The 25,950-nt window shown below is 34.7% G+C and overlaps 1 protein-coding gene across 3 annotated transcripts in view; it reads right to left on the bottom strand.

The window, feature by feature from the left end:
• FAR1 (fatty acyl-CoA reductase 1) overlaps positions 1-25,950 on the bottom strand; it is a 74,899-nt gene that overhangs the window by 13,059 nt on the left and 35,890 nt on the right. For 2 of the 3 annotated variants that reach the window (XM_043902585.1, XM_043902603.1), the window contains 7 exons: positions 18,597-18,772; positions 11,399-11,578; positions 8,707-8,884; positions 7,614-7,658; positions 7,361-7,479; positions 6,399-6,466; positions 4,740-4,911 (listed from right to left, as the gene is read on the bottom strand). In XM_043902585.1, the coding sequence (XP_043758520.1) occupies positions 4,740-4,911; positions 6,399-6,466; positions 7,361-7,479; positions 7,614-7,658; positions 8,707-8,884; positions 11,399-11,578; positions 18,597-18,772 (938 nt within the window). Of the gene's footprint in view, positions 1-4,263; positions 4,436-4,739; positions 4,912-6,398; positions 6,467-7,360; positions 7,480-7,613; positions 7,659-8,706; positions 8,885-11,398; positions 11,579-18,596; positions 18,773-25,950 lie in introns of all 3 variants that reach the window. The other variant, XM_043902593.1, reaches the window with a different exon arrangement.

A 25,950-nucleotide genomic window follows, 5' to 3' on the forward strand; every position in this document is an offset into this window, starting at 1 on the left:
CTTCCACTGTATAGTCATAAGGGATTTGATTTAGGTCATACCTGAATGGTCTAGTGGTTTTCCCTACTTTCTTCAGTTTAAGTCTGAATTTGGCAATAAGGAGTTCATGGTTTGAGCCACAGTCAGCTCCCAGTCTTGTTTTTGCTGAGTTTAATGCAAAAGCAGGCATTATATTAAGGTCCTAATGTAAGGTGTAGAGGCTACTACTTTGCTCAGCAAATATCTGAACAAATTTAATAATATAAATTATAAGACTTTATATTTAACATTTGAGGCTTCCCTAGTGGCTCAAATGGTAAAGAAGCTGCCCTCAATGCAAGACACCTCGGTTAGATCCCTGGGTGGGGAAGATCCCCTGGAAAGGGGAATGGCAACCCACTCCAGTTTTCTTTGCCTGGAAAATTCCATGGACAGAGAAATCTGGGAGGCTACAGTCCATGGGGTCGCGAAGAGTCAGACATGACTGAGCAACTACCACCACGTATTTAACATTTATAAAACTGCCTAAATAAAAACCTTTATGTCTCTTGTTGCATTTAAAGTGTAAGCTCCCAAGGCATTCCTGGTTTGATATTTAGAAAGCCTTGTAGAGGACAAACTTCAGTTAAGAAGACTCTATTTGATGCTTCCTATTTGTAGCAAATTTTAATTCCCTAAGGTGGCTGCAAATATTATCTCCCATCTTATATGTTCACCTACAATATTACCTTAACTATTAAGAGGCCCATTAAGAGGTGAAGGTAACTTATACCAACAGAATGAGGTAGAAGTGATACTGTGACTTCTGTGGGGAGGTAAGAAAAAGTAAGGTAGCTTTCTGCCTTGCTCATTGGAATACTCACCCTTGAAGCCTTCATAGGTCATGTATGCTGTTCAACTCCCCCTGAGGCTGCCACACTGTGAGGAAGCCCAAATTAGTCCATGTGCAGAGACCACACTGAAAGGTTCTGAGACTATATAAACAGAGAAAATGTCTGGCCACCCAGCTGCTCAGCACCCTTCCTCTCCTTTACCATTCCCTACAGTGTACCTGGCTCTAGTCCCTGTGACTGCAATCACTTCTAAACCATCCCATCAAAGCTTTCTAGAACTTCTACTGCTGAAGAAGTTCTCAGTACAGAACAGAATGAAATGATTACTGTTTTAAGATACAAAGTCTGATATCAATTTTATCTAAATTTAAAAAAAAAAGATTCTAAATTTGAAAGATTTGTCATGCAGCACAAATAATGGGAACAGATATATCAGTACTAGGAGTGAGGGACTGCTGCAATAAAAAACTAAAACATGCAATTCTGGCTTTAGGATTAGGTGGTAGACAGAAACTGTGAGGCCCTTGAGACCACTGATAAAACACGGAAGAACCAAAGATATTAGTGGAAAAACTAAAAGGCTGGCTATAAGGAAGCTGTTGGTGAGAGTTTCAAGGTAAGTGAGGAAAATAATGTTGCAAGTTAGAACAACAAAACTATTACCTATGGTCACATGGAAAACAGAAAATGTATCTAATAAACTTGATGATCTAAGCCAAGATTTCCTCAAAGAGGACAAAGATCATCTTAAAAAATGAACTATCTGGTTTTAGTGGAATTTAGAAACAACTTCTGATCAAAGATCAAATCAAGAATGCAGATCTAAGATTCTGTTAGGGCCTCAAAAAGATTAAAGTAGTATACTTCTTAGAAACTTTCAGACAAAAGTTTCATTCTAGATGTTAAAGACATGTCTTACAGAGGCTCTAAGAGGCAGGATTTAAGAGTCTAAGGATATAAGAGGCAAAGATTTAAGACTCAAGGGTGCTGTTCCACAGCAACTTCATAAGGAACCCAAGACAGAAGGATATGTCTCAAAAAGATCTGTGGGTATGGTTTTGGCCTAATGGACTGGATTGTTTTAAAACAAATACATGGGAAACACACACAATTTTAAAGGAATCATGAATTTACACTTAAAAGGTCAGAGACAGTACCAAATGCAAAGAGGCCTCTGCATTAAGGTCCAGCAAACCAGAGTTTAGAGCCAAATAAATCTATTTTTAAAATAAAGTCTGACTGGAACACAGTCATGCTTGTTCATTTACATATTGTCTGAGGCTGCAGAATTGAGTAGTTACAAGGTGGAAGCTACATTTAACAGCAGAGGTAAAAAACTACAACAGAATCCATATGGCTCACAAAGACCGAAATATTTACTATATGGATCTCTGCTCTAAAGACTCCCAACTTTTTGTGGGCAGGAAGTAGGATAAGAAGGCTATTCAGTTGCAAACACAGGTCTTTTTATTTTTTTAAAGGGAAAAGAAGGATGACTCAGGAGAGAACGAAAACCTCAGAAAACAACCAGAGAGGGGGAATGAAACTCTAAGAAACCATCAAACATACCCTGCTGGAATGCAGAATTGTTATGGACCAGTGATTGCTGTGTGCCTCTTACTTTTTCTCTTTTGAACAAGACTGTCTAAATTATTTCCTATGCTTGTCTCACTATTATACATCAGATGGGCAGGAGGTAACCTGCCACTTTAGTTGACAGGTTTTCAGATCAATATTTGAGGAACTGTATCTGAAAAAGCTTCTTTCACAATTATAATAGATTTTACTAACCACACTGGCTTCAAGCTTTTGTCAGAGAGGTTTTGTGGGGACAAAGCAAGAACGTTTTCCATGTAGGAGGAATATAAACTGTTGGGACTAGAAGACTGACTACAGCAAACTGCACTTTCCAAAAATGGTTGCAACAATACCTTTCATCTCACCGGTTCATTTACAAGATGATCTTGACTATTCTCTATATCCCTGCTCCTTGAATCTTGAAAGATCTGTGACTCGCCTGGGACTAAATGAATAAGGTGGAAATAGTGCTGCATAGTTTTCTTAAGTAGGTCAGAAAATGCATGTTGCTTCCACCTTGTCTGTTGAAGCACTTTTCCTTAAAGCCTCCAGCTGTCATGTAAGCAGTCCAGCTCCCCTAAGGCAACCACTGGTCCTTGCAAAGACACTTTATGAAAAGATCCGGATACCACATGAAGAGACAATGATACTAGCTGTTCCACTGCATGTCCCCCTTTCAGTTCCATCTGACCTCAATCACATGAAAGACCTCTAAGCCAAAGCTGCCCAGTGGATCCCTTCCTAAATTCCAGATGCTGAGAGAAGCAATAAACCGAAAGAAATAATAAAATGACCATTGCTGTTTTAAGCCACTAAGTTTGAGATAATTTGTTATGCATCAATATCTATTATAAATTATTTAATCAACTCTGGTTCTTCATTTAAGTTTACTAAGCCCCCTTTTCTGTGTAAAGCATTGTGATATATTTAACTTATTTTACTTTTTGAACCTAGTTTTGATTTTTCTGCCTTAATCTACATAAAATCTATTAATATCAAGATAGCATGCACTGCTGTTCAACACCACTCATATATTTCAATATTTAACATACACGATGAGAAACATAATGGACAACTGAATCCAAAGAAAATTCCCTACATGTAACTCAAATCCAGATACACTATAACTAGCAGATACCTCGCTTTTATTTTTTGAGCAGCTGATGGAAGTTCTGGAATCAGCATCTTCTTTACACTTAAATACTCAAATCCTGAACTCTCCAATCAAAGGTTCCACTACAAATGCTAATGTAGTTAAAAAAATAAATATTTTTATAGTATATTTCACTATAATTGTGGTAAAGACAGTAGGATTACTTTAAGTTTGTGAGCTTTCAATAAAAAAAAAAAAGGCCACAACAACTATAAGAAATGAAGTTTTTGATTTGTTAACCTTTGTTTTAAATTATGACATTATCAACCTGAAAAATTAGTCAAAAACTGTAACTACAATATTATAAGCTGAATGGGAAGCTGAAACAGCTCAAGCAATTAATTTCCTAGAAGCATCCTAGGTTTTTTTCATATAAAACTGTACAATCCACTTAAAACATTTAACCCTTAATCCTCTATAAAACTCACCTCCAAGTGATAATGGGGAGGGAAGGGCTCAATTTCAGCTTATAATAACAATGACAACCTTGACGCTGGACATTTCCTGTAATATGGGATTTTGGAGGATCAATGGCCCAATAAGATGAGATCCAGTCTCCCCAAATATCCTCAATTTCTAAGAAATGTTCTAGCATCCGGATTGTGATTGTGATTAATCAGGTTAGTAACTAAAGGTAAAGCTCATGCTAGCGACTTTTTGTCTCTCCAGCAAGCCTCCACCACCTTACCAATACAGTGTATTTACTGCTATTCTTCTTACCACGGTTTCTGACCTGTCAACCTGAGTGCAAGATCGAGCAATAATGCAGGTACTGTGTGTCTGACACCCTTCCAATAATGAAGCAATAAGTTGTTGGAATAAAACTTAATATTGGGGCGCCTGAATACTTGGTTTAAAGGATTCATCTTGAAGGAATGATTTAGATAATATCCTGTAGGAAAAATAAGCATCAAAGCATTTTGAATGTTATTTGTTATTCAGAAAAAAATACCTGAAGTTAGACCTAGAATTCAGCATATGACAATAATTAATCATCCAAAACTTAGAACAGAATGAATTATAACACTACCTTTGCTTTTCTGACAAATTCTTAAATTCAAGAGTCTTCTCAGTCACAAAAGGCCATTAAGCCTTATCATAAGCATAAACAAATACAGAGTTAATATGCAGTTTCGTGTAAGCATGGGTTGTTTAACAGTCAGAGGAACAGATAAGACAGAGCTAGTCACCATTACCTTGGGCTTCTTCCAGTCATCCTGAGGTAGGTATCATACAGGAGTGCTGGGGCCTTATGGCTTACAGCAATCCAGTAATGATATAAAAGGTGATTGGAGGTTAGATTTACATTGGGCCGTCTGAAGGCCTGTTCGAGAGGATTCCTCTTGAAAGTGGAAATTACATGGTATTCTGAGGAAGAAAAGTTGCGTAACAGCTTTGATAATAACCATGTAGTGAAGTTTTGGAAAAAAAATCATGTTTTTACAAAGCAAAATATTTTACCAAAGATGTCAAGAGTTTGCTCATTTAAAAAACAAACTTTTCTACTTTCTATAGTAACTAAGGGAATATGGGTATTAAAGTGCTGAACTCAAGTGGTTTTAGAACTCCCACTATTTATGAATTTTAACTAGATGAATGAATTTTTGCTAAAATTCACTCTTAAAAATCCTTTTAATGTTTTACCTATATCAGTTTACAATGTCACTTTCTATATTTCACCTCTCACGATAGCTTCTTTCTTTCTGTTCCTCTTTCCAGATTCTTATTACTGTACTAACTTAAAAAAGAAAAGGGAAATCATCATCCTTTGTTTATGAATAATTAAGTTGCTCAAATTAACATATATCAACAAGCTTAAAACAACCCCAAATTAACTTCTGCTGTAATTTATCTAGGTTATACAATATCAAAACAATCAAATGTATTATCATTTACGTTAATACTTCAATGTAAATGTATACTGAGATATTCACTAAAAAATAAAGCTCAACTTGATTTTTGCTAAACTTCGGAACACAATGAAAGACTACAAAAAACCTAATTCATTTAAAGTGTTTTAAAATTCTTGAAAGAACACAACCAATTATCATAAAATTAAAAGCACCCTAGATTTTTTTTGACTGTTTATTCTCTAACAGTCAATCATTAAATAGAAATAAAAATGTCATAGAATAACCCCTAGGATAAAAGACAAAGATTTACTTTAAAATCAGAATTATTCCACAAGGGTAACAAAAGCTGTTTAATTAGAGATAAAATAAGACCTAGTATACTAAATCAACACTGTAAATATATTTTACTTTATATTTGACTTAAAAATCATCAAATTTCAGTACATTCTAAGTTATACTATTCCTGTTTTGAAACAAGTAACTGCATACACACTACTGCTGTGAATTTGTGAATTTAACAGATTAATAAACGCAACAGAAAATATTCTGGCAAAATGTATCCTACTTGCTTACTCCTTCAGCTATTCCTCTTAGGACAAGTAGCTATTTCCTGTGATATATCAACTCTTGTAGCTGTGAGTGATACTTCCTGTGAATAGGGAGCATCAGGATTAAGAATGCCCATGAGGGAGGAAAAAAGCTTTATTTCCATACCACGGGTATCTATGGGCATTGCTGCAGATGGCAGCAGAGAAACAGTAAGGGTCAGACAAGGGTGGGATGAGGAGGGAATACACAGCTAGGTATTTTTAAATTAATGAAACATTATTAAGGACCAAAAGGCAGTATTAGTAGATATTCTAACATGGCAACTAAACTAAGAATAAACTTGTAACTGGGTGGCTTTAATGCCTCATGGCTTATTCTAACGTAAAAACTCGGTGAACATTTTAGGTTTATAAAAACGTATTCTAACATTCAAAAATACAGGGAGAATCATACCAACTTCACCCCAGTGGAAGGGATTAGTGCTTCCAGTTGTACAGTTATACACCATGATGTTTCTTGGTCTGCAAAGACAAAGATCAAAGAAATGAAACATTTAAAAGAGCTAACCTTAACCAATCTAAATCTTATATGATACTTAAGTAGGAAGAATGAGGACTTTTCTACCATAAATATTTAAAATATTATCTTTAAAGGATTAATATTTATGTCTGAACAACTATTTACACTACCTTTTTTTCCAATCCTACCCGAAAAATATTTATAAAAAATAACAGACTTCATTTTTCTTCTTGTATTAGCATGAGTGTCTTTTTTTCATACAGGATAAAGAACCACCTTGGCTCATCCTATCTCCTTCCCATTTTCAGAGGCTCTAGTTAAAAAGAAATTGTGAACGGAATCTGCTTTTACCAGAAACAATATATTCATATAATCATATCCCTCCTTTTTGTAAAATATAAAACAGTGACTTCAAAAATAAGGGAAGATTATTATTTAGAAAAATGTCACTGAGGAGCTTAGGTGTTTAGGTTTAAGTGTTAGACCTATAAATACTACTACTCCCATTTAAAAGGAGACCCATGAGTTGATTGAAGTGTACTAGTGTGCATGTTTGATATATGTAAGTTGTTCTCTGTGAATTTCACCTCTTTATATATGACAAGTTTATACCAAGTTTTAGTCCGTATTAAAAAAAAATACATTAAAAAAAAATTTCTAATGACCTTGTCCATCCTGTAGGCAGTACACAACAATTTATGTTAATTCTTACTACTGCTGATGGAATCACTTCATTGGCTGTGGTAAGTCAACTCTTGCAGTTGAAAGGGATAATATCTATATAATATCAGTATGGGTTAATAAAACTGATAAATATCCATTATAGAGGATTTTTTAACATTAGTTCTCATCTCAGTTACTATACATCTAATAAACGACATTGCCATCTCATATACCTATTTACTCCGGAATACCAGGCTGCAGCAAGACTCATGTTGACAACTACATCTACAGGAACAAGATCTGCCAGGGCATTGTTGGAGGCACGCATTGTTCGAAGAATTCCTTTCCCTGCCTTTGTTGAAATTAAAAACAAAACCTTAAGATACAGAAGCCATAGTGCATATACACAATACAAAGATACACAGAAAACAGGAAAAAAAAAACCCCAGAATATTCAATACAGTAAAAAAAAGGCTTATTACTTACCGCAATAAAAAGACCACTTGGTCCATTAAAGTTATCAATCCATCCCTAATACCAAAAATTAAAAAAAAGTAAGGGAGCTTAGAAATACTATAAAATTAAGAGATTTACAATTTGAACTCTATAATTCCACAAACATACTTGGTAGTCTTCTTCTAAGAACTAAAAATCTGACTATATTCAGGCCAGAATATTTCTCCCCATCTTAAATAGTCTTTTCTGAGATTGCAAATGACTAATTATAATAATTTTCAAAGGGTAACCTACTCTTTCATTAACTCTCTGCAAAGAGAATTTGCAAAAAGGAGTTTTTACCTGTCAAATATTTAAGCTAAATTAAGATTGCTCAAGTTTGATTTTATGCCATTTACTAAGACAGTATCCTTAGATTGAAGGAAATGGTAAATTCTCAAGATTACTGAATAAAACAGAGTAATGTCAAAGTAACAAAATAGACAGTATCATTTACTACTACTACAGAGACTTAAGTCTTTCCTAAATCATTTATCTCATTTTATATCTATGTTTTCTCTTATTTCAGCAATTCACAAATACTATAATGCCTTGCTTTTCTACAGCAAATCACAGAAATTTATCTTCCTTAGCATGTGAACTATACAAGGAGAAGTGAACTTCTTAAAAGACCTTCCTCTTTTAGCTACTAAAAAGCAAATGAAATAAAATAAGATCCTGAATATTCTCATTTCTATTCCCTTCACCTCCACAAGGGAAACTAATCCACAAATAATTTTAAAAGCCAACAAATGGTGACGTGTCAGTGTCCAATCTCTTATCAATGACAAAGAAACTTGAAAGGCATGGTCTCCTCTGACTCCAGACAATACCACAGCCTTTAATTTTCAGTTAACATTTTAAAAGTTCATCTGCGTTTCTATACATGCAACATTACAATACATGCACCTTACATAAAAGTACCAATAAGAGTGTCTCTCTCTACAAATGGAAACAACTTTGCCACAATAAGCCATGTTCAGTAAACAAAACCTGCTCTTAAAAAACTGCCAACTCTTTTTGTACAAAATTATGACTTAAAATTCTCAGTTCCAATTATTTACAAAGATCTCTAGCAACTTACCGGAAAAGGTTCTTTCCAACTGGCACCAACAATTGATGGCCTTACAATTGCCACATTTAGCTTTGCTCCTTCTTGCTGTACAACATATTCTGCCAATGCTTTTGTGTATATGTATGTATTAGGTCTGTCTCCTATCAATTTGGGTGTGATATCATTTACTAAGCCATCATCCATCCACCTGGTAAACAAATTACATGCAAAAATATTTTCAGATATATTTTCATTTAAGAAATGAAAAACCACTTTGCATATTTCAAATATATCTGTGGCTCCAACTCAAGTGTCTGACAACTTCTACTAAAAAAAAAAAAAAAAGAAAATCAGCTTTTCTTTCATTAAACATCAACTACAAATCCAGATGTATATCCAGTTTCTATGTCTGAAAACCAAGAGTTTTTTCATATACCATATGTTAGGTAGCAAAAGTGAATTAGAACTGATTTATGGCCTTTTTTTAAAAAAACATCTTCTAGTTGTAAGTATTCATATACTTCCTATGTGTTTGACAAGGAGTACTACCCCGAGCTTAGACAGTTGAAGTTGTTTCATACTACACAATAGATCATATTTTTTTCTAAAGTCTAAATAAATTCCAAAATACATCTGGCCCCAAGGAATTAAAGATTTGTATATAACCATCATAACAGCATAACATGTTAATTATATACATTTTAAATGAACATACATTTACAATTAATATAAAAGGTCTAGTAATCTACTGTGAAGTCATAAAATTCCTTCAGTTCTCTCAGTGTCTCTGAAGAAAATGTCTACTATGATAATCTGTAAGAGGAGGGTAGTATACTAGGTGATCTCTATAGTCTTTTTCAGTCTAAATTACTAATTTCAATGTTATGTACTTGTTTTCAGATAGTTTTTCCTTTCTATCTACAATACTATGCATATTTGTATACTAAGAATACTGTTAGTATACAGTGATACCCATACTAACTGATGAGGATGTATAAAATGGGACTATCAAGATAAATTTTCTTCTGTATGTGAAAGTACTTTTTTGTGTGGAAGGAAAGAAATATTTATAAAATTGAAGGTAGGTTACTATTCAACATAGGAAAAATTCCATAATGGAGATGAACTTCAAAAGATGAATAAAAGAGTTGTTCCATTAAAAAATAAAACAGGCTTAACTAGGAGAGACTGTACAGCCAGTAAGCCTTATCATTGGAGGGAGATTACACAATCTATGAGTTATCCTAAAATTATCTGCTGGGCAGATTTCTTTGTAAACAAAGAAAGGAAATAATAGAATAGGTTTATAGGCTCTCTCTCAGCAACTCAGATGTCTGGATAGAGAAAAAGTAAGAAGATCAATTAACTTCCATGTTCAACTTTTCCCATAGATATTAAACACTTCTGCCTAATGTTCTGAGGAAAATGAGGTAGATATTTGGAACCATCTAAGAAATGGAATTAGAAAATAGAAACCAGGGAGTTACCATAAGAATGTCCCAGAGAGCTCCCAATACTAACTTTCTTACAAATCTATTTTCTCATATTTTATTCCCAGGAAAACCTTAAAGAAATGGACTTCCATGCTTACTTTAGAAGAAAACTTCGAGAAGGAGCTATGAACATTTTGTAGCGCCCCTGGGAAGTAAATAATTTGACTAAGAAAACAGGGGGTGGTAACTAAGGAGCTGAACATGAACAGATCTCTTGGAAGAAGAGAGACCTAAGGGCAAACAGAGAATAAAGGAAGAAAAAGCTTGCAGGAATATTATATGAGAATAAAAAACACGTGAAGATATAACGGATACTGGAATTTTCTGTAATTATAGTCTATAAAAGAAGAAAAGACCCTGATATTTATTCTTGCTCTGATCCTGTCTGTTTCACTCAATCAGAAGGTACAAGCTAAAGCAAATGAAATCTTGGCCATGCTGAGTTGTAACCACCAAATCACAAACACTTCTCAAGCAATAATTGATAGTAGGATTCTAGTCCTTAGAAAGATAATAAACAATAACACTAGGAATATCAATTAAAGGATCATGACTCCTCTGATTACCTAAAAATTCACGGCTCCTCTGAGGATATACAGTTGACACTTGGAAAAACACAGGGTTGGGGCATTGACTCTACTCGCAGTAAAAAATCCCCATGTAACTTTACAGTCAGCGCTCTGTACCATGGTTGTGTATCAACACTTTCAACCAACCACAGACTGTGTAGTACTAGAGTATTTATTTACTGAAAAAATCTGCATATAAGCGGACTCACATAGTTCAAACCTGTGTTACTCAAGGGTCAACCGGACTCCACTGGGCAAAATAAAAGCATAATCTTTTAATAAATTAGACCTTGCTATTGAATAGGCAGTCACTAGTCTCCATGGATATCAGGAACTTCTTGGTGGCTAAGATTGATTCCTTGGAAAAACTGAGACTTTAATACCATGAATAAGCTGTTCAAAGGCTTTCCTCCAACCATCACACCTGTTCAAAAGTGGAAGCTTCACAATGACTTCACCTAGAGTCATTAGGTACAAACTGATACAATAAACAGAACACAGTAGATATATAATAATTTTCTGAATAAGGAAGAGAGCAATGTATACAAATGTGTGGATGGAGAGAGAAACTAAACAGACAAAGAGATACATGTAAATAGATAAATCTGGATTCAAAGTTTGGGGTCAAAGCAAATTTAAATAAATTTCAAACAAACATACTCTAAAGAATCAATCAGCTTCTTGGGATCCACAGGGGGTGGATAGACTACTTCATCAATATGCTTTCGATTGCAGTAGGCATATGCCGTTGATACATGCATGAATACTTCCAGATTCTTCATCTGTTGTGCAAGCAGAATAAGCTGTCGTGTAGCAATCACATTTAACTGAACAGCATCTCTGTAAAACAAAAAGTCACAATAAAAAATTGGGAAGCTATGTCTTTCTTTCACTTACTAAAAAAAACCGTATTTCCATTTTAGAGTATCAAAGACAGAAAGGGACAAAGAGATATTTGTTTCTTTACAACTAATCCCTTAGCTCAGATTTTGTTTGTTATTTTAACATGAAGTACAGCCATTCTATCAGTTGTGTTTGCTTATTTTAAATTACCCAGAAATAGACGCAGATAATTTCAGTCTTTGGCTTTTACGCATACATTTTGAAGTCATTTTACACTTTTTTTGCATCTTGATTTTTGAAAGTATACTGTTTTATGAAATGACTACACCACATACAAAGAAAAGAAGAAGTAATTTTAAACTGCTATGGTAGAGTCAATTAGGACAAAACAGTCAAAGAAAACTCAAAAACATTAAATTTTATTAACATAAAATCAAGTAAAAATGTTTATTTCTCTTTTTGTAGCAATTACCCTAACCAACTTTTTAAGACTACACAATGCAAAGGAGTGTTAAGAATAAAACTGGTACATTTGTTACAAGAGGGACATGCAAAATCCCAAGGTCTATATATTTCCTTCTTGAAATTTATTTGAGGAAAAAATTTCACAAATGCAAAAGTATATATGCAGAATAGTAACTGATTAAGGCACTACCTAGAAAGAGCAAAAGCCTAGAGCTCAAATATTCACTATGATATGATTTAATACAGTAGGTATTTTTAATAGAATGAAGGAATACAGCCATTAAAAAAATTATGACAACTATAAAAGCATGGAAAAATATGTGAATAATATTTTTTATATTTATACATCCTGAAGTGAAGTGGGATTAAAAACAAGACTCTGGAATAAGACCTGGGTTCAAACCCAGCTTAGCATATCTATCAGCTAGGATAAGTGACCTTGTCACTCAAGCACTCAGGCCTGTGTCCTCATCAGTAAAGAAGAATAGGTAAGAGACTACCTACTAAGATTTTATCTAAAATTAAATAAAAAAAAAAAGTTTGCAAGTACTTAGCATTATTCCTAACATAGTCCCCAAATAGGCATTTCATAAATATTACTTAGAGGGTGAGTAGTTTTTGCTATCTATTATGTGCATGCTAAGTCACCTTAGTTGTGTCTCTTTGCAACCCTATGGACTGTAGCCTGACAAGGTCTTCTGTCCATGGGATTCTCCAGGCAAGAATACTGGAGTGGGTTGCCATTTCCTCCTTCAGCGGGGGTCTTCCAGACCCCGGGATCGAACCCATGTTTTTTATGTCTCCTGCATTGGCTGGTGGGTTCTTTACCACTAGCATCACCTGGGAAGCCCACTTCATATTATACTTTCATTTATAACTTATTTGAGGGGGGAAAAAGTTGAAATACTCAAAACCAGTAATACTGTGAAAAAAACTGGCAAAGTTAATACAGTGTTGGTGACACTATAAGCTGATACAACTGATCTGAAAGAGATTACGATAAAGCACCAGGAATTATAGAAGTAACAGTTACTAATTTAGCTGACCTACTGAAATTTTAACTGAGGGGGGAAAAACTTGTTTTAACCCAAATTTTTCAAAAAGAAATTAAAAATTGCTAAATTTGTTGTTTCAGGGAATTTTGGGTTGTGTTTTCACTTTTGTTTTTTAATTGAAGTATACTTGATTTACAATGTTGTGTTAGTTTCTAGTGTACAGCTAAGTGATTCAGTTACATATATATTAACATAAATATTCTTCATATTCTTTTCCATTGTGGTTTACCACAGGATATTGAATATAGCTCCCTGTGCTATACATTAGGCCATTGTTGTTTATCCATTGCGTGTATGAGTCTGCATCTGCTAGTCCCAAACTTTCATGCCAACCCTCCCCCACCCCTTGGCAACCACCAGTCTGTTCTCTATGTCTGTGAGTTTGTTTCATAGGTAACTTCATTTCTGTCATACTTTAGATTCCACATATAGGTGATATCATGTGGTATTCGTCTTTCTCTTTCTGACTTACTTCACTTAATATGATAATCTCTACGTCCATCCATGTAGCTGCAAAAGGCATTATTTCATCCTTTTTTATGGTTGAATAACATTCCATTGTATGTATATATACCCACCTTCTTTATTCATTCATCTGTCAATGAACATTTAGGTTGTTTCCATGTCTTGGCTATTATAAATAGTGCTGCTATGGACACAGGGTTGCATATATCTTTTTGGATTACAGTTTTGTGCAGATATATGCACCCAGGAGTGGAACTGCTAGACCATATGGCAAATCTATTTTTAGTTTTTTGAGGAACCTGCATACTGTTCTCCAAAGAAATTGGCTGCACCAATTTACGTTCCCACCAACAGAGTAGAAAGGTTCCCTTTATTCCCACACCCTCAGAAAAATTCCCTAAATTTGCCATACTAAGTGAATGTGAAATTACAGTATAATAACATGAACTATCACATCATGAAAATTATATATGAAAAAGTCAGAAATACAGAAATTGTTTCAATAGGAAAATTATAAATTTTATGCTTACATTTCATGGAAAACAATGTATTTTCAAAGAAAAACCATGAGAAAAAATTTTTTAAAAAATAAAAATAGTTTTGAGTTACATTTTCAATATTTAACAAGAAAAAAAATCAACCATTCTTTTAAAAGGCCAGAATACATGTCACAGATAAAATCTGGTCCACTTAACTGTAAAGTAGTGCTTTGATGCATATCACATTTACATAACAGTCGGAATGGGGAGGGTGCAGTTTTGGAAAAGGTATACAGAGAATATCCTATTACAGGTTTCTCAGGACAGGACAACAAGTTCTGGGTCACTAGGAACAAGAAATAATTCATGAGAAAAAACTCTTGGGCCTTATTGTTTATTTTAATTTAATAGTATCTGAGAACCTATGAAAACAGAAGAAAAAAATTTTTTCAATGAAATAATTGGGTTGGGGTCTTACAATCATGAGTTTATCTTTTTCTTTCCTTATCTCAACTGAAGGAGGAAAATCTGTTTGAACAGATATCCAGAAAAAAAGACATTTCACAGAGAGGCTACTGTCCACTGGACTGTAAGGCAATGTGCTATTTTCTTTCCCATTTGCAAAACAACAGTGGTAGGGAGAGTAATGTTTTGGGATATTTTGTTTCAGGCTCCTGAGGATGGTAACAGAATTTCTGGGTCACTGAAAATAAGGAATAACTTTAGAAAGGAAGCACACCTGTGCTCTTGTTTGCTCACCTCTTTCCATTCATCTGCAACTGAGAACCCAAAACTGAAGGCATTTTGTGCCCACATAAATAACTCTTAATATCCCTGCCAGGCTAGTATCCTCACTCTTGTTTTGCCACCATCCAATTTCTACACCTTGAACTTTAGGCTGAGATCCTGACATGTTAGATTGGAAAGCATTCAGTAATGCTAAACAAAAATAAAAGTTCTCACTATGTTTTGGTCATATGGATTCTTAAATGCATTTTATGTAACACTGGCTTTTGGTGGGGAGAGCAAAATGAACAAATCTTTGTAATAATGGTCCATCATTAATGCAGACACAGAAATCACTTCAATAAAGGAGAAACCTAAAAAAAAAAAAAAAAAAAAAAGGAGAAACCTCAACTTGAACAGCTAATAAATTTTCTTATTCATCTGTCTTCTATATTGGGTTGTTCAAAATCTATGTTGATAACACCTCTAAGACATAGAACAGAGATCTCATCCCTGACATGACTGACACCTGTTGAGTTATTTAAAATGCAGATTGTTGGACCTCATCCTTAGACACTCTCCAATGTCTAAACTGAGTCCTGGGAAACTACATTTTAAATAAATTCCCCATGCCATTGTGATCTCTCCCTCATCACTCTCTTTCCTATCTCTGAAAAAATACTACCTACATTACTGATTTCAAAAATACTACCTACATTACTGATTTCATCGCTAATGCTGCTGATTTTTCTTTTTAACTTAATGAAGATATAGAAACAGATGTCTAGGGGCCAATTAATCGACCAAAGCAGGAGACCCAGACATCTGTCATTTAAATCACATCCTAGGTTCTTCCTACAAGTGAGGATTCCCAGTTATTATTTCAAAACTACAGGGTTTGAATTTGGCAAACACAGTCCAAGATTCTGCATTTTTAACACATTCTCCAGTAATTCTTAAGCTTCATAACACACTCTAAAGTCTGAGAATCAATGCTCTTAGACTCAACAGTTTCTTAATTTTTTCTAATTATGGATCTTTACTTCCACTCCTTTCGGAACACCTACTCTCACATTCCTACCCTGGGCCTTCTCACCCCACAATGTTCCATCTCTAAAACCTCATACTGTGAATTTTCCCCCACCACATTATCTGTTCTTCCATTTCTGCACTTAAGCCTGTTTTATATCCTCATCATGGTCTCTAGTCTCTTGATACTTCTTTACTCTCAACTCCATTGACCCTGCCTACCCTCACTTTCCTTACTACTTAAGGGATACCAGGCTCTATAACCAACTATTTAAGTAACACCCTTTTTTATCCTCAATATCACTCTCTCCTTTTGTCAGTATTTCTTTATAACTCCTAATCTTGATATCCATTTCTCCCCACTTCAAGATTTATAGACCACCATATATGAAAAATAAATGAGCTCTGCTACCTCTCAACTTGCATAGCACTTTAACATATGCTCTTCAGTAACTCCACATTTTCTATTTTATGGTTATTTAAGCATATTCTATTAGACTATATGGACTTTGCAAATAGGATCTATGTGCAATTTATTCTGATTTATCCAAAAATATAGTTTGGGGAGTAAAATTTAGATTTTTTTGCCCTGGAAGTAAAAGCTTTGAACCGTTTTTTATTTGTGGGCTAACATAAAAAGTGGCTATAAAGAATAATTGCTCTGAAGCAACAAAGGTTTACTGTATAGCACAGGGAACCACACAGAGTCAATATCTTGTAACAGCTTATAATGGAAAATAATCTTAAAAATAATATATGTGTATATGAATAACTGAATCACCTTGCTGTGCACTTGAAACATTGTAAGGCAACTAGATTTCAATAAAATACATATTAAGAAAAAAAAGACATAAAAATGCTAACCATTAAAAAAAAGAATAACTGCTCTGTAAAAGTAGTTATTATATGTCAACCTACAGTATTTAAGAATGTTGTAATATCACCACTTAGACATCAATACCCATTAAAATTGCTTCACAGAAAACAGTAATTTCAAAGTAACAGCTGGGATTAGGTGAATAAACATACATGCCTTGGCAAGGAAGGGAAGAACAATAAATGTTCATCAATCTCTAGTGAAAGAACAAATAATAATAATAAATTTTCCCTTTTGTTAATGGTAATGTTGCTTACCCTAAGGGGAAGACAAAGAGAAAAAAAAATGTTTGCCCCAAAAGTATTACACTTGGGTCCTTCTCATAAGGTTATTTAGATAAGTTTCACCTGAATGAATGTTGTCTGTTTGCAAAACAATCTCCCTTTTGAAGAGATTCTTCAAAATCTTCAAAATTCCTCAAAATCTTCAAAAAAACATTCTAATTTTCCCTTTGAGGATTATATCACAATTATCAAGTATGAATATACCTTCTTCCTCAAAACACTTTCATAAGGTTATGTGAACTCTTTTTTGGTTATGAAAGCTAGAATAAGGGAAAATACTCAATAGATTGACTATTTCATAATAAAAACCCACCTATAATCACACTATCCAAATATAATAACTGGCCAATATTAAAAGTATGTATATAAAACATGTATGTATACACACATATTTTATGAAAATGAGATTATACTAAGTTCTAATAAGATTCTTTTGTCACTTCTGAATCTTGAACACATAACTGCTGCATAAAAAGAACTAAAAAAGTAAATAAATAATTATCACCAGATAATAAAGGATAAAGCCAAGATTAGAACCAAGATATGTAATTCCAAAGTTCATGCCTTTTCCATTACATAGTGCGTCTCAGCTTCCTCAAGTATAAAATGGATTTGCCTATTATATAAAGGTGGGTAATGTAAGCACGGAATGAAATAATGAGTGAGAAAACACCTTGAAACTATACAGCATTGTTAAAGAAACATAAGGGACTATTAATCATTTCCCTCACCTGAAATATAAGCAGAACTCACTGTAACGTTTTGGCGCTGAACTGTCATGTCACACAGTGTCAATTAAGGTTTGCACAACTACAAACAATACGGGGGATAAATCTCAAAATCCTTTATAATCAGAACTGAACTTAAAAACATTTTAAGAAGCCCTCAAGCAATCATGAAACCTAAAAAATAAACACCATTCTAACTGATCTAAGACCATATAAATAGATTTACATCATAAAACTGTATATAACATCAAAAGTGCTCTGAGTTAAGCACCATTATTTGCATTGCATATACATGAGACTTTTTAAAACACAGTGACCATTTGGAAAGCTATGTTTTTTCTTGAAATAGGTATCTTGAAGGAAGTCCAAACTGTTTTTAAAGTAAACCTATATCCAAAGGACCCTTCTATTAACAGTGATACCAAAATTTTAAAACAAAAACAAGGTATGACTTCAACGTATAAGCCATTTTTTCTTTCTCTGCAAAACCTGAGCCTAACTATTTAATATTTAGTATCAGATGAATATGTGTGAAGTAGAAAAATAAGGCTGCTGGAGTAGACACTTCTGAAAGAATGGAGGGAAAAGGAAATAAACACTATTAGTTGTTAAGACTAATATTCCTACCCAAGGTAAAGTTCTTTCTTCTAATCCACACTTTCCATTTGCTTTCTCCCTGCCCCATACTTAAATTCACAGCAACTACTTCTAAGAAACATACACTAGCAATCCAATATTTTTAACTGTTAAAAGAAGGAACATTTTTTTAACACTCTGTAGGATACTGAAAGCTACAATAGAGAGTAAACATTTTCAAAGTATTTTCAAAATGACGACTAAACAAGTAGAATTCAAATTAGATCTTTCAACTATGCTGCAGTCCAAATATATAAATACCTTTACTTACCTCAAATTTTCATTAAATCTTACTGTAGCTGCACAGTGGAATATAATATTGGTAGAATCTATGATGACCTCTTTATCTTCTTCACTAAGAGCCAGTTCAGGTTGGGTGAGTTCACTGTTGATTGCTATAATTTTCTCCCTAAAATCTGGATTTTCATCTCTCAATCTGTCAAAAAGCTATCAAGGGAGAAAAACATTTTAGGGCAGTATTTTTCAACTTTCTAAAATCCATCATCACCATCTTCTCCCCCAAAGATCAGTATTTTTTAGATTTCAACTATGCAAATCCTAAGGTTGCTTAAATTGCTATCATTCTATATGGAAAATACTCTATGGGGTCCACATTACTATCCCCATTTTACAGATGAGGAATCTGAGAAATAGAGAGGTTAAGTAATTCACCAAGGACACAGAGGTAGCAGTTTGCAAAGTTAAATTTTAACTGTTTATGCCTTTGTTTATTAGACTGTATGATCCCTCAGCACAGAGGTAAGCAGTATATATATCAGATCAATGTTTAAAATGATCAGATTTCTAAAATCCAAACCTTATCACTTTTTTTTTGGTTGTAGTCCTCTTTAGCAGATTAGAGTAAAATGCCATTAACTACATTCTACCTCAAATCTTTGAAAAATTTTAAAGGGGGAAAAAAGTAAGTATGTTAAAGGAAAAGAGTTTTTAAGGAAATATTAAGATCAGAAGCTGGAAAAACATGTAAAGTATCATATATATAGGATTCTAATTTGAAAATAGAAAATTCAATATTCCTTAAGTATATTCAAAGGAATAAATTTAACTAGAGAATCAGTCAGATCCCAAGATGGTTACAGTATGAACGTACATTCAACTGTGAGTCAAATTTAATTTTTTTACCCCAGATTTTATAGATGAGACCTCCAGACCACTGTTCTATTACCCCTGACTCTCCAATCCATTTAAAGTCCATACATGTAGTTTAAACAGAGAGTCTTAAATCTGAGGCAAAAAAAAAAAGTCTATAAAACCTACGTGGTACTCACTTTCACCTTCCTACATGACTTTTAGTAAGTAATAGTCTTCTCCTCCACCTCTAGCTAATGACTTCAACATCACTGTTTTTATAGTAATTAATACTTACTAAGCGTTTCAGATGAAATGAGTACTTTCCATACACTGAGAAAACAAGAAAATGACCTTTGCCTCAAGTTATTTAGAATCTTATAGGAAAAATTAAACAAGGAAACAGTTAAAATATAGTGTTATAAGTAATACAACAGGGCTAACACAACAGTGTTATGAGACTGTACGGGAGCAACAACTTGCCCTGCTGGGGAAGGACTTGAGATTATAAAGTAGAAGAACAGTGTTTCAGGCAGAGAAAGTGTCACATGTAACCACCTAAGAGTAATAGAGCATTTATGTTTGGGAAATTAAAAAGAACTCAGTAAGACTTGGCCAATGACAGGAGAAAGAATAAAGACCACAAATGCCATGTGAACAGGGCCCACATCTACTGTGCTCAGCACACAGGCCCCAGATAACAGAGTGCTGACAAACACTTGTTACGTGGATAAACTCATTAGGTGGAAAATACTGGATGAATACCTATGGAGATGAGTTCAGTTTTGTGAATGTTGGCTGTAAAGTGTCAATGAGACTCCACAGAAGATCAATGCCATAGAGGTAACTGGCTCTGTGGGTCCTGAGTTCAGGGAAGACAGAATCAGATTCTATAAACCACACATGTAGCCCTGGGAGAATATCACTCAGTACCAACAATGAGGAGCACCCAAGGTCCAGACTACATGAAGCTTTTTCCAAATCTATTTTAAAATACAACCGTTCATCTCACATACAACAGAAGGTGCTGAGTAATCAGCTAACTGGACCTAGTAAGAAGAGATCTAGGCCTAGAACAAATTCTGAAAAATATTTAAGGGGCTAGCAGAGAAAAAGGAGCCCAAGATACAACCAGAAAAGTACTTTTAACACATTGAATTCACTTTTTCATTCTCCCACACTGCCAATGACCTTTAATTCCTCTTCATATTAGATATCTCCACCACTAACACCAAGAATTGGTCATGCTGCTTCACAAGTTACATCTCAAACTTGATGCTCCTCCCTTCTCTAGCCACCATGTTGTTATTCAAAACCATCTTTTCCAATGCTTTTAACCCACTGGTACCCCAATTAGTTCCTACTTTACTAAGTCCACTAATGCCCTCTTTAATGTACTTTATTCTCTTTCCAGAATGTATTTCATGGTCAGCTATTGTAATTCAATCCTTGCCAGCAATGAAGTTTATTTTCCCAGGGACATTGCTGCATATCACTTCTCAAGCTGGGGCAACTTCAGCCCCCAGGGAATATTTGGTGGTGTCTAAAGACAATTATGCCTTGTCACAACCGGGATGGTGAGCAAAGGGAGCTGCTGGAATTTAGTGGGCACAGGCCAAGAGTGCTGACCACCCTACAGTGCAGAGGACAGCTGCCCACAGCAAAGAATCAGCTGGCCTAAAATGCAGAGTGCTCAAGCTGAGAAATTCTTCTAGAAGACAATGTCACATTACAGTATATGCCCTATGCTTATGCTCTTTTATTCCTGTTTCAAAATCATAGTAGACTCTACTTAAATGTTTAACAACTTTAAGTGTACATACTAATTGCTGCTTGATATAAAAAGAACTCATTTTATTGATTTAGCAGCTATGCTATATATACATGAGAATGAATGGCCCTAGGAATAATCAGTAGGATGTGCCATGGGGAATTAAAGGCATAAAATAAAATGACATAATTTTATAGAGTATTTTAGTCAAATATTTAGACAAATACTTGGGGACAAGGTCTTTTTATATAGAAAATAATGGCCATATGTTTAAACTACAAAAGTTCAATGAAATTTCAGGCTTTGAGTAGAAGATAATAATTTCCTTTACAAATAAGGCTTACTGGTGAGGAAAAATTTTAGATGCATTACCCTGGAGACTCCAGAGAAGATGCCCAACTCTTTCACATTTTACTTAGGTCCTCAACTCCAGCTTCAATAATTGCTCCTATCCAATCTCTCCTAACACTTCTACACTCTTCCTCACCCCCTTCTTAAAAACTCTGTAGACTGTAGGTTCCATTAAAGCAATGACTCTTACTTATTCCTGAATTCAACCCTTTGTATCAAGTCAAATGCCCAGCACTGAGCAGGCACAAAAAATGTTTTCTGAAAAATAAAAAATGAGTAAGAATAAGTTGGGAAACGATTATTAGTGGTTATACCAATTATAGGGGTTCCCTGGTGGCTCAGTCAGTAGAGTCTACCTGCAGCGCAGGAGACCTGGGTTCAATCCCCGGGTCAGGAGGATCCCCTGGAGATGGAAATAGCAACCCACTCCTGTAGTCTTGCCTAGGGAATCCCATGGACAGAGTAGCCTGGCAGGCTACAGTCCATGGGGTCGCAAGCGTCAGACATGACTGAGCAACTAAACCACCATACCAATTATAATTATACCAATTATAAGTGGTTCATGATAAAATGCCAACATGAGTAAACAAAAAGCAGAGACGGCAACAAAACACAAGCAGGCATTATTACGTAAAATAGGCCTTGTGGTCTTAAAGCCCCCTTAATGTTGATGCCTCCCTTTCCAAAAGTTTTAAGGGAAGTTCTACTGCCAAGCTTGGGTTCAAATTAATTTTGGATATCTGCAAAAGTCAGCTCTCTCCTTAAAGCATAAAGATTTTTGCCCCTATTGGTATATCCCTAAGAATGTGCCAGAAGGCTGTCCCCAAATGGTCTAAGCAACACTGCACCCTCTTAATCCGCAGCAGTTCTCAAAGTGTGGTAAGTTCCTAGGAGTCTCTCAGACTATTTTAGGTATTTCACAAAGTCAAAACTATTTTCATAATAAAACTAAAACATTATTTATTTTTCACTTTCATTCTCTTACAAGTATAGAGAGGAATTTTCCAAAGCTACATTTGTGATATCATCACTCTTGATGGCTAATGGAATGTGTGCTTGTACATGTATTCTCTTCCTTTAAAAATGTCTCTGGTTTAGAATCTACTATGACAAATATCAATAAGATATCTGAAACAAAACCTCACAAAAACAAAACCTTTTTGAAGTTATCAATAATTTTTAAGAGTGTAAAGGGGTCTAGAGACCAAAACTTTGAGAATCATTGCTTTATACAAACAATCTTTCAACCTATTTCAAGAATATGAAAAAATACAGTGATAAAGTAGTAATACTATCCGCAACACACTGCAGTCAATATACATTATCAAATAATTTGCTCAAGAGTTACAGTTAAAATTCACTTGGAAAAAAGCTATAAATTATATTATGTTTTTTAAAAACATCCTTATACTAGGCTACCAAATAGTTTTAATTTTAAAATGACATTTTATATATAATTTAAATGACATTTATATATATAATTATATATATATATAATTTAAATGACATTTATATATAATTTAAAATGACATAATTATAAAATGACAATCTCAGCTCTCACAAAGAAACTGAAAATGAACTTCGAACCTACCACACTTTAAGAAGGCAGATTCTTCAATCATAGTTATTATGTAGCTAGGTTTTATGGTGGTAAATACTTTAGCATTAACTCACATCTTTTTTTATTGTCGGTACAGAATCTAGCCATGAAATTAAGACGCTTGCTCCCTAGAAGAAAAGCTATGACAAACCTAGACAGTGTATTAAAACACAGAGACATCACTTCGCCCAAAAATGGTCCATATAGTCAAAGCTATGGTTTCTTCAGTAGTCATGTATGGATGTGAGAGTTGGACCATAAAGAAGGCTGAGTGCCAAAGAACCAATACTTTCAAATTGCGGTAATGTAGAAGACTCTTGAGAGTCCCTTGGACTGCAAGGAGATCAAACCAGTCAATCCTAAAGGAAATCAATCCTGAATATTCATTGGAAGGACTGATGCTGAAGCTGAAGCTCCAATACTTTGTCCGCTTGATGTGAAGAGCTGACCTTCTATGCTGAAAACACTATGCTGAGAAAGGCTAAAGGCAGAAGGAGAAGGGGGTAGCAAAGGATGAGATGGTTAGATATCATCACTAACTCTATGGACATGGATTTGGGCAAACTCCGAGAGATAGTGGAGAACAGAGCAGCCTGGTGTGCTACAGTTCATGGGGTCACAATGAGTTGGACACAACTCAAGAGACTGAACAACACAACAAATCTCTAATAACCTAAACAGCCTCTAGTGTATAGTAGGACTCATATATCTTAATGGAAGGAAGGACAAAGGGAAAGAACACAAGTGCATGGGAGTCTGTGGCAATGGGGAGAATATCAGTAGAGTATAACTACCCTTGTGAGCTATATAGTCACTGAGGAGCCCTCAAAGAGCTAGATTTGTTTTTTAAAACTAATTAAGGGAAAAGAAGTTTTTCTAGTTGAAGCAAGGACTATTTAAAGTTTTCATGTGGAGACAAACTTAATAAACACTAGGATAAAAGTAAATATTATTTTTATTCTTTAATATCTTACCAATAGTTTCAACTAATTTATTTTTAAAAGGAAAAACTAGTATTAATTTACACCTCACTATTAAAACCCTGTGGGTATAGAAGTACCTCTTAATGAATAAAAGGAAAATACAAACAAGAAAAACATGAATGCTTCACAAAAGAAAGAAGTTTATCCTTCTGAATCAAAATTATATTTGAATGGAAATCATTCCCAAACAATATAACACCTTGGTAAAGAAAAATTCTAAATATACTAGTAATTTAACCTTTTATTAATTTATCCTAAGTCATTGTAGTGAATATTGGTGATTGTATTTTATTGCAATGCTGTAATTTTAAGAAAATTAAAAGTTGTATTTAAACGCTCCCACACTTCTGTACAGGTCTTACTCTGTATGGTGTATCTTTTCTTTTAATTGATCTTCTGTTATCATACTTTGGGCTTCCCTGATAGCTCAATCAGTAAAGAATCCACCTGCAATGCAAGGACCCTGGTTCAATTCCTGGATCAGGAAGATCCCCTGGAGAAGGGCTAGACTACCCACTCCAGTATTCTTGGACTTCCTTGTGGCTCAGTTGGTAAAGAATCCACCTGCAATGCGGGAGACCTGGGTTCGATCCCTGGGTTGGGAAGATCCCCTAGAGAAGGAAAAGGGTACCCACTCCAGTATTCTGGCCTGGAGAATTCCATGGACTGTATAGTTCATGGGATTGCCAGGAGTCGGACATGACTGAGCGACTTTCACTTTATCATACTTTATCTCACCTAGGAGATAAGCTTCCCATTACTGCCCTATTCCATAAACTGACTCTTATTCCTGCTGTTGTTAACTCTGTTTTTCTCTGGTCTTCACCCATTTCTTTCTTGCTTTTGCCATCTTTTCTTTTAATTTTTGTAAAGAAGGCACCAAGTTTTTTGCCATCGCCTTTGGGAAATTAAGCTATTTCACTCAGCGTGTACCAGCTACAACATTTACTAGTAAAGTATCCAACTCTCAAGATTACTTTTCCCATTGAATCACAAAGGCTTCCATCATCTTTGCCTTACTTTCTTATCCACTGAGGAAATAATGCTATAAAGTAGAAAGGAATTTGTTATCAAGTCATCTACATTATATCCAACATCTATTAGCTACACAACTGCAGATAAAATGACAACTTCTGAGACTCACTGTCCATATCAGCAAAGTGGGATATAGCAACATTTGTCCCTACCAGAGCATGAGCTCTAAGGTCCAGTCATTAAGAGTTCACAAACACTGGCTCTAACACTAACTATATGACCTTGTAGAATGGGAATAACACCAACACTTACCTTATAAAGTTGCTGTAATAATTAAATACATACACAGAATGTTTTGCACATAGCGCCTGGCACAAGGTAAGCACTCAATAAAGGTCAGCCACTATTAACTATGGATTTCTACTGAAAGATCAAACCAGAATGGACTACAAATTATTTCTAATAAATTACTTATTTATTAACTCTAAGACAGCTGTTAATCTAGAATTAATCATATCTTTTGATACTTCTTAGCAATTCTTTGAATGCTCAGAGTAACTCAGATGTTTCTGGTTTTGGTCTTTTTTTTTTTTTAATGTAGGTCACAGCTGCCCTAGAAGGTTGAAAGTTACCAAATACCTACCTAGTAACTAATAAATTACATAGCTACTATACTGCTTTTGAACTATGGTGTTGGAGAAGACTCTTGAGAGTCCCTTGGACTGCAAGGAGATCCAACCAATCCATCCTAAAGGAGATCAGTCCTGGGTGTTCATTGGAAGGACTGATGCTGAAGCTGAAACTCCAATACTCTGGCCACCTCATGCAAAGAGCTGACTCATTGGAAAAGACCCTG

The sequence above is a fragment of the Cervus elaphus genome, chromosome 1 (assembly GCF_910594005.1).
Source record: "Cervus elaphus chromosome 1, mCerEla1.1, whole genome shotgun sequence".
In the NCBI taxonomy this organism is placed as follows: domain Eukaryota; kingdom Metazoa; phylum Chordata; class Mammalia; order Artiodactyla; family Cervidae; genus Cervus; species Cervus elaphus.